The sequence below is a fragment of the Phragmites australis genome, chromosome 20 (genome assembly GCF_958298935.1).
Source record: "Phragmites australis chromosome 20, lpPhrAust1.1, whole genome shotgun sequence".
Classification (NCBI taxonomy): Eukaryota; Viridiplantae; Streptophyta; class Magnoliopsida; order Poales; family Poaceae; genus Phragmites; species Phragmites australis.
The window spans coordinates 11152821-11166407 of record NC_084940.1 but is presented as its reverse complement, the minus strand read 5'-3'; the positions used below and the strand labels follow the sequence as shown (position 1 = coordinate 11166407).

Here is a 13587-nt window from a genome sequence, read left to right as displayed (position 1 = left end):
GCCTGAAATGATTCAAATTTGTCCTCTAGGAAAAGCCAATCCTGGTCCCTGAGACGAATTCTTCGCCATCTTGAATAAAACAATCTGGATGCAGGGGGACGATGCTGAAGGCTTAAGGTGTAATGAACAAGCAAGAACTGCCAAGGAGATTTGAGGATTTTTGTGGGATTTGGTGTTTTTTGGAGCGGGATGGCACGCGGTCTCCAGTTCGCTATAGCGCTCTAACGGCTCCATCCTAAGGAGAGCGATAAAATATACTTTTTAAGATTTTTCCAAATTCTAATACACCTTAAAAAAATACAGTGTAAGAAACGTCAGAGCATCTTGATCCATGCGTTGCAATCTTTATACAGTTTTTCTATATTACAACCGAATGTTGCAGCACTTTGTATCTCGAACAATTTCAAGCTTAAATCAGCATCTCCTTGGTTTCAATCCTAGCGAAAAACACAAACGTAAAATTACAGCGCAATAATAACCGGAGTATTTAAACTTCGTCCGTGTAACAGTGCTGCTGATGTTCAGTTCCAGAACCACTCCCAGCTGTAGGGCTGCGCTCCGTCCTCTTCAGCGCGCCCATGGCCATGCACGTCCTCCGCGGCCGCGACGAGCATGGCGTCGGGGAGGAAGAAGGCGCACTCCTCATCGCCATCCGATGACGATGGAGGTGAGCGCGCGCCGGCGAAGTAGGACTCGGGGCTGTCGTTGGTTCGTCCCCCGGTAGAGCCTAGCGCCGCCACCGGCACCACGGCGCCGGTGGTCTCGGTGCGGAGTTGGTCGTCTTTGATGAGCTGAACGTATACCGTCGCTGCCTGTATGGCAGCGGCGTCTGTGGCTTCTGACACCGCGTTTGGCTCCTCCACCGGCTGTGACGCCGCTGCCGCCGACTCCTTGCCTTGCAGTTTCTCAGTTAATGAGATCACCTGGTATGAATTCTGATGATGAAATCGACAATTTATGGGTTGCATGGTATACATGATTAAACAAAAAGAGATGTAATTTTCCTCTCTTTTGTCTTACAGTGTCAAGCAGCAGTAAGGCTCAGGCATCGAAAAATCTATACATGAGCAACGACTGCCAAGTGCCAATGACATGTAAAATGCACTCTCCGGCTCTGGCTTAACAATGCGACCCTACTAATCAATGCCTGGTTGGCTTTTCTGATCGATTATCAGCTGCTATTATGATTTAGAGGGTGATAGGAGTACTTCGATAGGATTCTTATCTTCTTGTTGCCTGTTATATTTGTTAACTGCTCCTAGATGCTAGCCTAGACGCTCAACATATACTCAAGTGATGCTAGTATAAACTACATACTAGGACAAATCTATTTGTCCATTCTATTTTCTCCATATTTACAGCTGTATATGGTCGGGCTCATAATTTCTAATTCCATTGTTTCTTAAAAAAGGGATTAATTCAGGATACAAACACTAAATAGAAATGTAATTCAAATTTGTGATTTTATCTCTCGCTGGGATGTGGCCATCTATGGTCAGGGGATGCATGTCAGTGAGACAAATATTCACAAACCCCGAATTATCACTCTACTTAATGCCGTATCTTGGAATCTCCCAAAAAAATATAAACTTTTCTAGAAAAACTCTCTAAATCGATAGTTTACACTGAGAAGAGGATGATCAAGCTAATAACTTCTACTTAGTTTAGCCAACGAAAATTCAAATGTAGACGAAACTAGATATTGACTTATTCTTTTTTGCTTGTTGTTTTGAACATCAACGCGATCTCTAATACATGCAGTTGACCATTACTAACAAGAAAACCAACTATCACCAACCACGAAATGAACGAACGGTTGCAATAGTGGGAGCGGCCTTTTTTTTCCCGGCGTTCTAAAAACTAATTTTTCTGTTTCCTAGCTGTTGGATTCCTGTAAAAATTGATACAAAAATTTAGCTACACGAATGTGTAGATGGGTGAGTTAGACGATGGTCGGATTGATCACCTCACCTGTGACCGGAGGCGGTCGTTGTCAGCGAGGAGCGCGTCGCGGCCGGCAAGCAGCTCGTCGTGGGCGGCCCTGAGGCGGCCGAAGTCATCTTCCAGTTTCTTGACCTTCCACCGCGCTCGGCGGTTCTGGAACCACACGGCCACCTGCCGCGGCGCGATCCCCAGTCGCCGCGCCAGCTCGCTCTTCCGCTCCGGCTCCAGCTTCCGTTTCTCCTCCTCAAAGCTCAGCTCAAGCGCCCGCACTTGCTCCGCCGTCAGCCGACGCTTCCTCCTCTCCGGCGCCCCATGCAGCTCGTCTTCGTCCAGCTCGAGCTGGAGTTGCAGCTCCTCGTGTGCCATCATCTGGAACGCCCGCTTGCGCCGACCGTCCTCCGAACAGGCCTCAACCACCGGCGCTCCTGCAGATGAGCATGTGAGCAACGCGTTTCAAGTACTAACATAAGGCGCGTTCAGATATCCGCCACGATCACTGATGGCTAACCTCCAAGGAAGCCATCGCCGCCGCTGCCACCGAAGAGACGCGCCTGCCTGCCGCCACCGCTGGCAGCGCATAGTGGCGCCGCGGAGCTGACCATGAGGCGGCCGGAGTCCATGCGCGCGCCACGTACGAATAACCGACGATCCAAAGAAGAAGAAAAAGAAGTATCTCTGTACGCGTACCCTCACGTGTATGTACGTATGTATGCTCCTCCACCTCCTCTTGAAATACAGAGGCGGCCGGCCGGCCGGCCGGAGCTAGATGCTACCTTAATCAGAAGGAGGAAGCGGCGGCCGGGAACTTGTGGCGGAAGAAGCTGGTGCTCCACGGCATGCGCGTCGACGACTTCGTGGGGTACAACGAGAACCCCATGACGCCGCCGACGGGGAAGGACGTGGGCTTCGTCAGCACAAGTTTGTGCAACGCACGGTGGCGGGAGATGCTGGCCGAAGTGGCGGTCGGGCTTGTTAGCGAATAGCTGTTGTCGGCGTTCCGGTTAGCCGGAGATGGTGGATAGATTGGGAATTGTAAGGGACTTCGTTTGCGGTGGCGGGAAACCGGTTAAGCCTGGAGCTTGGAGGAGGGACGGGATTTATAGGCTCGAGAGGCAAGTGGTAGTGTGTATCGACAGAGAGGTCCTTTTAGTTAGTGAGCTGGTTTATCGGCTGATTCGAGGATTAAGGCTTCCGTTCGGTTTAACTTTAGATCGTGAGAATCCAATTCAATCTATAAAATTTGTAAAAGTTTTTTCTCACCAGAGATCGTGGATTTAGGGGTTTTACATACAATTTAATTTGTTGACTATGAGAATCGGTTTTTTAGTTGTGGCCATTTATTTTTGCTTTTGCTTTTGCTTTTGAGGTTAAAATTCATAATAAGAATAAAAAACAAACAACACTTATGGCTTCTATTGGTGAGTGTTGGTCTTCTTCTGTATTTTAGTATTTTCCAGGTGGTCAGGAGCACGGAAACTTTGTAAATATTGCAGGCAATAGTGTAAGATCCTTGGAAATTTCATTTGGGAACCCTATGTTCGTATGATTTATGTAATGTGCTATGACAAAGATCAGTAAACTGCATCAATCTTCTTGGAAAAAGATAACTGTTACGTAAATTGAAAGCTGTTAACAGTCGGACCTGTTATGCACAGGAGCATCTCTTTTGGCGACACCGCTTCGTTCAAGTAAAAAGACAAGTCACAAGCTCCACACATAAACCATCCTTTGGAAACCTAAAAAGCTCTACGCATAAGCCACAAGCTCTACACGCTGTATATACATGGCTTAATTTTTTTTCTTTCTAAACAAGTTACTAGTCAGCTTACTAAACACAGTTATGTCAGCTTCATGACGGGTGACACGTATACACCAGTTCAGGATTCAGTTTCAGTGGTACACCATGATACTAGATGGTGGAGAGTATTATTGTTGTGATCCAACCGTTCATTTTAGTAGGTATTACTGTAATTATCTTGATACCCTTAGGAGTAATTACGTCATTGACTGACTGGACTTCAGACCTTCACCACCCATCATCGATCGATCGACGGAGGATGGAAACCCTAATAAATGAAATGAACAGAATAAGTGAAAGCTTATCCGAAGAATAAACTAATATTTTGACCTTTCCTAATTAAACATATAATTTACAAGTTTATTATGGTTTTTTATTTCCAATCCTACCCTTATGATACCCACGATACTCTTTAATGATACCCATGATACTGATGGGCGATAGAGTATCATTGAACCAATCTAAACCACCGGATAAAAAAAATAAACGACATACACTCATTTAGGTGTATTGTAAAAGTCCTTAAATAATATGACATGAGCCGTTGAGTGTGTGAAGGAATCATGAGGCATGGCAACTTGTGGCATGTAGCCGATGAAATTATCGGTCCTATTTCGAGCACTGAACTAAAGCAACTTGTGAATTCTTTTCCTTATTTCTTGTCCTGATCTTGTCCCATTTCAACTGCAGTTGGCAAAACAAAGGAAAACGCTAGGAAGTCATTTTAAGATGACATTAGAGAAGGAAAAGGTTGATCTCTCTCCTTTCCACCCTTCTGTTTTTGAAACAAAGAAAAGAAAGGAGCATCGAGCGCAATTGAAAAGATATCTCTGTTCGGAACGAGGGAACCTTTTCAGATTCCTGTAGCTCATGAACCATTTTTTGTAAATTTTCTCTGAAGTTTCTCTGAAAATCTTGCTTTCTGACAGGTCATTACATGTTGGCGATGAACATGGTATTAAGGGCGAGATATGTCCATTATAAATGGTTTCCAGTCGAACATGGCATTAGTTTGTGGCTGAAATTTTTTTCACCACATGTGGCCACTTCAGAGTTGGAAGTATGCTTCAAGAAAAAGAAAAGGATATTTTTCGAATAACCTCAATCTCTTCACCAACTTGGGAAGGTAATTGTGCTCTCCTACTGGGCATCTTTATAGTTCTTGCCACGTGCTAATAGCAGTAATCGTATTAGTTACAAGATTGAGACCACCTTATTCCCAAACTTTTCACTACAAACCATAGCGTTTAACTCTAACGGATAACGGCAAATAATCTGGAAGCCGCGTTGGAATACCGGGTTTGGAATCGAGGAATAGAAACTAAAATGATGATTCTTTGTATATGCTACTTCTGCAATAGAACTAGGCCTAGTCCATGATGCAGTTATTCTCATACTTTAGTCAGACATTCAGGTAGGCTAGACTGGTCAAATGCTGATTTCTCACATCTGATCCTTATCAATCTCAGTGAAACATTACAAGCACAAATGCTGATTTCTCACATCTGGTAGAACTTGCAGGACTTGCTTGTCCTCCCCAAGAATAATCAAGATTTCTCAAACTCTTAATTCTTATCTAAAGAGAAAAGTAATAGAGAACATTGTGAGTGACAACCCTGTTGTATATGAAATGTAGCTTTCCACTAGAACTCAAATATGCCCTTCACTTGCTTGTTCCATGTTTCACATGGCATAAGGAATAGTCTAATCTTCAACTGCTGCATAAAAGTTGAGGAACACTCCTGAAATTGACCTCCATCTTGCATTCTTCAGGCTACATTCTTTTATAAAAGTTCTTCAGGCTAGCTTTTTTTTTATGAAAACTCTTCAGGCTACATTCAGAGTACCAAATGCCATGTTCTTAGCCAACCACTTGTTCCATGCAGATTGCAGCAGGTGGCGTTGCAGTCAATTCTGATCCCCACTGACATAAAGAGATAACATTCTTTTTCTCTACTTCTCGCTGTTGTCTCCCAGTGATTGAGGTTTCTGTTCTTGGTAGGTCAGCAGTTCACAGGCAATGGAGGATGCTCAACACCTGTGCCGGAGAAGGGTTGAGTTCTAGGGTGTGTTGCCATAACAGGAACTGATCTGACTTTCTGAACTTCTCTGCTGGTGCATGATCGACTAGGCTTTGTTTTGGACCTGGTGAGATGATGTGTGACAATTAGTTGGCTAATTATACTTATCTGTGGACCATATTTTTTTGAGATTCGTGTGTCGGTAGTCTGCCTGGCCAGTGGAACATTAGCACCTGGATATTGGCATTTGGACCGGGAGAGCAAAATACCCAGGATAAGGGAAACAACAGAATAAACTATTTTCGACCTTCGTGCTATGGCTGTCGTTTGTCAGGCTTATTCTATGGTCCCAATTCTCCTGCAAAGCCTATTCTTTTTCTCCTCACTTTGAATGAATCGGCAGAGCTTCTGTCGCGTTTTCAAAAGAAAAGAAAAATAAAAGGAACAGCAAATTCCAGAGATAAACAACATATTTTTCTCAAACCAATGAAACGCATGTGGATCGCACGATCTACAATGGATTCCAAAAGGCACATTCTTGTGAATGGTTGTCATCAATACGATTCTTCTACGATCCCGAACATAAGTTTATTAAGACACCGACACAATTTTTAATATGACACTTTAACTTACACTCTCTCTAATAACAAATAAGTGTTATTTTGGATATCGTCATGGTCTCCAAAAGCACTTTAATTACTATATTTTGGTGTAATATGTTTATAGAATGTAGCAAAGTTATGCTATTATAAAACTACTTTTTAAGACAAATCTACATTAATCATTTTCATATATTCAAACTCAATACATAAAGAGAATTTTATAGCTAAAGTTTGAAAAGATTGACTGCATGTAACTTAAAATGACCCTTATTTTCTACTAGAGGGAGTATTACCTCTGTTCTTTCTTATTTATCGTTTATGATATCGATACGGTTACTTCTCGCGACTACTTCTAAGTAAAAGTTGATAAAAATTTGATGATATGGAAGTATTTTTCATGACAAATGTACTAGCATAATTTTTATGTGCCAAATTCTAATAGTTTTGTGTCTACTAGTTGTCAAAGTTTCTAAAGTTTAACTGTATGCATTATATGATGACATATTTAAGAATGGGGTAGTAATATTTATAAAAATATATTATTTTAAATAGAAAGACTTATATATTATGATAGTATTTTTTATGATGAATATAGTAACATCAACCTTATATTTTTAATCTATATTTTTTCTATTAATAGTTAAAGCGAGAAAAAAAAGTTTGACTCAGGATAAATATAAATGGACTTACATTTAGGATGGAAGGGAGTAGCTTCTAACCACCTAGGTTGGTCTCTGACCTGCGCTAGGTAACCGTCCAACCTACCAAACAGTGGCACTTGGTATTTGCCAGTCCCAAATAGGTGATGCTTTAGACGTCGACATGGTTGTCAAAACGAAGCTAGACAGAATCTTGATGAATGGATTCTAACTTATGATTTTACGAGTTTATGGCCCAAGAATTAATGATTGAACCGAACCGATTTAATATAGAGTCTCAATTTGGTAGGATCTTGATATTATTATGATTCTACCAAAAAATTTGTAAGAGCATAATCAAAATCCCAAGCAATTGTAATGATTTAGAGTAACAGATGATTATTTGTATATGTCCTTTTAATTCTAAAATTGCACTCTTTATCACTCCGTGTCAATCATAATTTGTATAAATAACAGATGAACCAATTCACATTATAGTTCTACAAATAGAAGTTACAAAATATTACTTATACAAATATACTAGTGTTGAAAATCATGGTAGATATTTAAAAGTGACTTCGTAGAAACAAGCTTGACAATATCTATGCAAGCCCTGCACCCTATGTTCATAATGTAGTGAAAATAGTTCTATTAGAATATGATTATGATTTTAGTGTTTAATAAAAACATAGTTATTGGATGTCGATGTAAAGAATATAGGGGTCCCCACCGGGATAGCCCGCTACGATCAGCTTTGGGCAGTACCCACTTTCGACCTTTGACCCATGACCCCCATACGACCAGTCGATGCCAGCGCGACCACGACCAGTACTTCCGCAGGGTTCCCTACGACCAGTCCTTACTGGTCGTGGGGTAGGTAATAGTCTAGGCGAGCCAAATCTCATTTAATGCCGCTACTTACACCGTTTTCCTTAGGCAGTCCACTCCGGCTGAGGCGACAGGGTCAGCGCAATTACCTTATCCCGTCCCGCATACATTAATTGTTGCGGGACGGGTGCGCAGGCGCGACAGGGGGCGCAGTAGGCGTGCGTGGGAAGTCTGCGACAGGGACCCAGGGCAAGCACAACGAATGTAGGCTTGTAATGATTGCTTATATCGTTTCTTAGGACATGTATGGGTTTGCTGGTTGGGCCCACTTGTAAGACTTCTCTCTCCTAGAATATAAAGGGGGACATCTTCTGTGAAAAAAGATGATGAAGAAGAATACACATGATGTAGGGCTATTACCTCACGAGGGGTCTGAACCTAGATAACTCTGGTGTTCTTGAGCAGCAAACACACACACATTCTATAGGCACACCCAGAACGTCGATCACGCACCCACTGTCCAGCTTACCCCGGAATCATTATCAGGGATTCACCCTCGACATTTGGCGCGCCAGGTAGGGGGGCACGTTTTCGAGTTCTGGTAAGTGCCGTTAATTTCTTATGGGCTATCCATGTTTGAATCCCCAACGACTAACGAGTCCCGCCCGGAGGATCTAAGTCGCTGTGAGGTGTTCTTCATGGGATACAACCCAGACAAACCCAATATGTTCCAGAGTCAGCATATTAGACTAGGATCCGAAGGCCTCGAGGTTCAACGAAAAGCAGCAGAGGCATCCATATTCAAGGCGCCAATGGGGGCTCACGGACAGCAAGTCCCGGGGGAACCAGCCTCATGAACGATAGCCCCACCTGGAGGAGCGCTCACCGCATCGGGACAGTCAACACCCAGCCCTGTGGCGCAAACCGATATCATCAGCCAGATATGATCCGATCAGGTAAAAGAGTACCCAGAAACTAATCGGGGGTATTGTTTCTTCGAGCAGGTTCAACCCGAGGACGGACGAGGGGTCCACACTTTGCACTTCTAACATGGGTAACAACCACTCCCCGCTGGGGACCAGGACCTTAGAAAGGACCTCTCCTCCCTTGGTACTAACCACCCATCGATAGAAAGGGGGAATCTTTGTCCTACCTTGCAGGATTTCAAGGTGCCACATGCGCAGTATTGGTCCCTAAAGTGAGACACGTTTCCACCGACCACGAACGAGCACAGGACCTTGCGTCGTCAGGTACATGGTTCAATTATGTTTGTCCAATTAATAATAATATTACTGAGTATGAGGTCCTCTTACCAGGAAGGCAAGCAGCACCCGCGTGGAGGGTGTAACACCTACTAGGGATGAGGGACTCGCTACTGGGTGTGACCCTAACGCCAAAGGGTTTTCTAGTGCTCGGACCAGACGATGGCGACATACCACTCCGAAGTAAGAAAGCTAGAGCGACACACCATCGACCAGGAAGTCACGTGTGTCCCTCGCCAGGACTACTTCCTTGGCCGACAGGCTGGTCCGTCCGGCCTCTTCTTGCGAACCCGCCCCGGTCGGAGTCTTTGGGAAAAAGATTCACAAGACCACCCACTGCTGTCTCGGGCCAACGTGGAAGGGATGCTCCGTTGGGAAACGGAATGCCAGAGGCAACGCCTCCCTCGGTGCCATTGACCTCAAGTGGCCATCGTGTGGTCGCCCTGCTCGGTTCGGGGCTCAGATCTTGGACTATCTTCAAAATTAAGTAGACTTGACGACGATGTGTCAGCAGAAAGGGTCACGCGAGCAGACTGTGAGAATCTTCCTGGGTAGAGGGATGCCTCTACCACCAAGGGAGCAATGACTCTTTACCGAAATACATCACTCAGGATGGGGGAGCACAGCATTCCCTAACATCCTCGGAGGCATACGTGGAGGCCAAATCTCATACTGCCCTCCAAGATGCTTGCGAGGAGGTGAAACAGTGCGGGTCATGCCAGTACCACAGACGAAATACCAACCTAACAGCCTAGGCACTGCAAACCATACCACTCTCTCGACCTTTCGCTATCTGGGGGCTTGACACCATGGGACCATTCCCTAAAGCTCCAGGCGGTTTTAATTTCCTACGTGTGGCAGTCGACAAGTCCACGAAGTGGATTGAACCCGAGCCCGTTAAAGAGATCACCGCCACAGTAGCGATTAAGGTCCATACGAGCGCTGGTAGTGCAACTTGGCAGTCCAAATCACATAAAATTGGACAACAAAACTCGATTCGCCAGTTAGGAACCACACGCTGGCCGCCTCGAACGGCCAGCCACCCGAGCCTGGCCAAGTGGATATGTGTTTTGTTTTCTTGTAGCCATGTTTGTTTAGCCCACTCGCTCATGATTGATGGGACGAGATCCAAAATTGACCATTCGCACGCTGCTAGGGGGATGGCGTCCAAGGATTAACGACCATAATGCCACAAGCCCTAACTCGGTTTGAGCGCTGGTCACCGCCGAAAGGCTTGCCGGGTTAAAGGTCATCCTTAGTGTCGGGACCTAGCTTGCAAGCAGGTCGACGCAATACTCCCTAGGCATTATGAGCACTCCGAGGCTACTCACTGCTCAAGCACAGAAAAAATCCACATAAAGACAAATATCCTTCGTTACAAAGCGACCACTCGAATGTGACCCGGGGCTGGCCCTAGACGACCTCTAGACAATACTCGTAGGACCCAAAAATATCTCTAAGTGGGTCGAATAGGACAGTCCAAAGGCAAGAGCGAACAACATACAAAAATGAATCGGCACAGGCGCCAAGCTCTTCTAAGGTCATCCGAGTACCTTCAAAACCAGCACCGACTACCGACAAGAGGTCGAGGTCAGGGAAGCGGGTGTGGACGCAGGCAAGGGCAAGGCAGGTGCCGGAGACCCCGACCTAAAAAAGGTGGTCACCTTTGCTCGAGGCCACCTGCCTACTCGGAGGCTGCCAGAAACCACTCAATATGACCGGTCACGGTGTTCCCAGGTGTCGGGCGAACTTGAACACCAGCGGACCGGAGCAGGGAGTCAAAGGGGGTAAATGCCCGGCTAAGATGGTCGTAGAATCTCACTCGCCGCTTGCCGCTCTCCTTGCTCAGCTGCTCTAGGTCTTTTTGCGCCACTGACAGATCCTTTCGATAATGGCAAAGGCGGTCGCAGATGTCCTCTCTTTGCAGGACACATTCCCGGGTCACCCGCTCTAGTTCCCTCCGCACCATGAGTAGCTCCTCTCGGTAGGCTGGTCAAGAAATATGTCGTAGGCCACACAGGAGTCAGCTGGTTGAACCTTGCATGGGTAACCTGGGACCAGCACGTGGCTCAAGTGGTCGGAATAACACACCTTGACGGTCGCTCAGCGTACTCGCTCGCTCGACCACAAGCCCCAGCTCATGTTTGGCCACCGCCTCCAAAATACGCCGGTCAGTGGGATCATTGGGATGATGGATTGGGGGCTTGGCAAGAGCCCGGGGGCTGGTCGACGTAGGTGGGGGCTTAGTACGGACGGATGGTTCAGACACTCCAAAAACTCTATGACCACAACAACACAAACTCATCGGGGAACAAAAATGGGAGGCTTCATTAGAATATATTGCAAGACAAAAGTTACAATCAAGTTTTTACTCCTCGGTGGCCTCCACCCAGAAGACAGAAGTCACGTGGTCCACTGCTCCTTGACATTCCCGCTACAGCCACTCCTCAGCTTTGGGCCCGACCACCACGACCCCCTCCCGAATAAGGTCCAGGTGGAAATGGGGGTCATGACAGCGGTAGCACCGAAAAATGTACTCCGCAGTTGACCTCACTGCCTGCGCCACGTCCTTGGAACCCCTCATCACCAGGTGGCTGGGAGCTTAGAAAATTTGTCCGCCAGGACCTTGATGGTGTAGACCCAGGCTCGGGCTGTGCGGTTGTCCTTTGGCTCGGTGGCTCCTAGCCCGAGGCTCCCCAGGGGTTCCGCCAGCACCTTGAAGGAATCTTGGAGAATGCGGAGGGCGATGCATTCGTCCTCCTTGAGCTGGGAGTGCTCAGCGGAAAGCGCAGAGTGTTCAACAGAAAGCGCGACCTTCTCCTGCTGGAGCTTACCACACCTTTGCTGCAGCAGGTGCCTGGCCTCCCTTTCTTGGGCCAACTGATTTTCCAGCTCGGCACACCTGCTGGCCACCGCTTCCTTCTCTTCAACCAGCCTGTGAACAGAAGCAGGGAGGCGGCTGACCAGAGCAAGCAGGTCAGGGGCCGCCACGGACACCTCGACCAAAGCCACGGAAACGGGAACCACCGCTGAAGCCCCAGAGGGAAAAGCCAGGGCTGGCGGAGGCGCTGGGACATCCGACGGGGAACCGTTGAAGGGGTCGCAATGGGAGCTGTGGGGGCTACCACGGGCCTACGACAAACAACAAAGTTACTGGATTAGGAAGGAACAGAAATCCAAAGCATCTATACTGCTGACCGGCACCACTTGTGGTATTGCTACCCGTAATTGCCACCTGACCCCGAGTAGACTGGTCGCTTCTCTGACCTAACAGGTTGGGGTCACGTCCAGATCGGTGGGCGTCCGGGGCAGCGATAGGCGGCGGTGAGGGCTAGTGGCCCTCACGTTCAATCTCCCAGAAGGCCTGCTCTACCTTGTCGATTATCGGCCACAGGACATCTACCTCGGGGAGATGCTGGTTGAGACCATTACTTAGGAAAAGGCTCGAGCAGGAAATTTTGAAAAAAAAAGGCTAAACATACTAGTCTCATACGAGCCCTCTCTGGCAAGGGGAGCTCACACAAGGGGACACATGGTGGGTCACCCTTCCTAGCGGCCACTGCCATCAACAACCTGACCGGCAGGTCGAAGACCCCGTCGGGAAGATCTGATCAAAGAAAATAAGACACTGCTCGACCAACAGACAATGATAGAAGAACAGCTGTGATATTACCTGCGAGCTCTCCCAGTGTCATCATCACTCCCGGTATACAGATATGCCAGGTGGGCTCTCTGCCGTAGGGGACACAGCCGACACTTGATGAAGTCACGGACGACGTCTGACCCTAACAGGCTGGCTTCCGCAAGCGTCTTGACCCGGCCGGCAAGGAACAACAATTCGGCGGTCGGCTTGGGGGAGCTCCCCCGACTCTCCACAAGACGTGCTGGCGCCTCTGGCACGCGGAGGTTGTCCAAGGAGTCGTTGGTCGTGAGGTAGAACCATTCGTCCCTCCAGACCGACCACGAAGATTTGAGGTTCATGCAGATAAGAGCTCACGACACTGTCATGGAGACAAAAGCTGTAACTCCCATTGGTCAGCCCGGGCTGCGCCCAGACCGTGTAGAAAAACTGGAAGAGATTAAGGCATGGCTCAATCCCTATGAAGTTCTCACACAAGTGAGTGAAGATGCTCAACATGATGATGGAGTTGGGGTTGAGGTGGAGGTGGCAGATGTCGTAGAAGGGGATGACGGTGAGGAAGAACTCAGAGAAGGAGGGGATGAGACCCGTCAGGAAGAATGAGGCAAAGATCACGATCTCCCCCTGGCGGGGATCAGGGACATCTCCCCAGGGCGATATCCTAAAGACATGCGGCACGGAAGCAAGTGATTCTCGTAAATCTGCTTTAGCTTCACGGCGGTGCACTTTGACTTTGGGAAGTCAGGCTCCTTTCCGGTGTGCGGCGCCATGGGAGCTCAACAGAGGTTTTCGTAGGAAAGACGGGGTGTGGTTGGAGGCGATGGGCTTTGGCGCAGAAGCTTGGAGCGCGAAGG

General features: G+C 47.2%; 1 protein-coding gene across 1 annotated transcript; it reads right to left on the bottom strand.

The window, feature by feature from the left end:
- Positions 1-303: 303 nt before the first annotated feature.
- LOC133902449 (homeobox-leucine zipper protein HOX25-like) lies at positions 304-3031 on the bottom strand. Its single transcript, XM_062344038.1, has 3 exons — positions 2453-3031; positions 1972-2369; positions 304-923 (listed from the first exon to the last, which is right to left on the bottom strand). The coding sequence occupies exons 1-3, from the start codon at positions 2562-2564 to the stop codon at positions 522-524; spliced, it is 912 nt and encodes a 303-aa protein (XP_062200022.1). The 5' UTR covers positions 2565-3031; the 3' UTR covers positions 304-521.
- Positions 3032-13587: the final 10556 nt, after the last annotated feature.

Bases quoted from the DNA above. Each gene is read 5' to 3' on its own strand.
- LOC133902449 (XM_062344038.1), bottom strand. From the start codon at position 2,564: ATGGACTCCGGCCGCCTCATGGTCAGCTCCGCGGCGCCACTATGCGCT. The intron at 2,370-2,452 runs GTTAGCCATCAG...GCTCATCTGCAG, and splicing joins CGGCGATGGCTTCCTTGGAG to GAGCGCCGGTGGTTGAGGCC. The intron at 924-1,971 runs GTGAGGTGATCA...AATTCATACCAG, and splicing joins ACGACCGCCTCCGGTCACAG to GTGATCTCATTAACTGAGAA.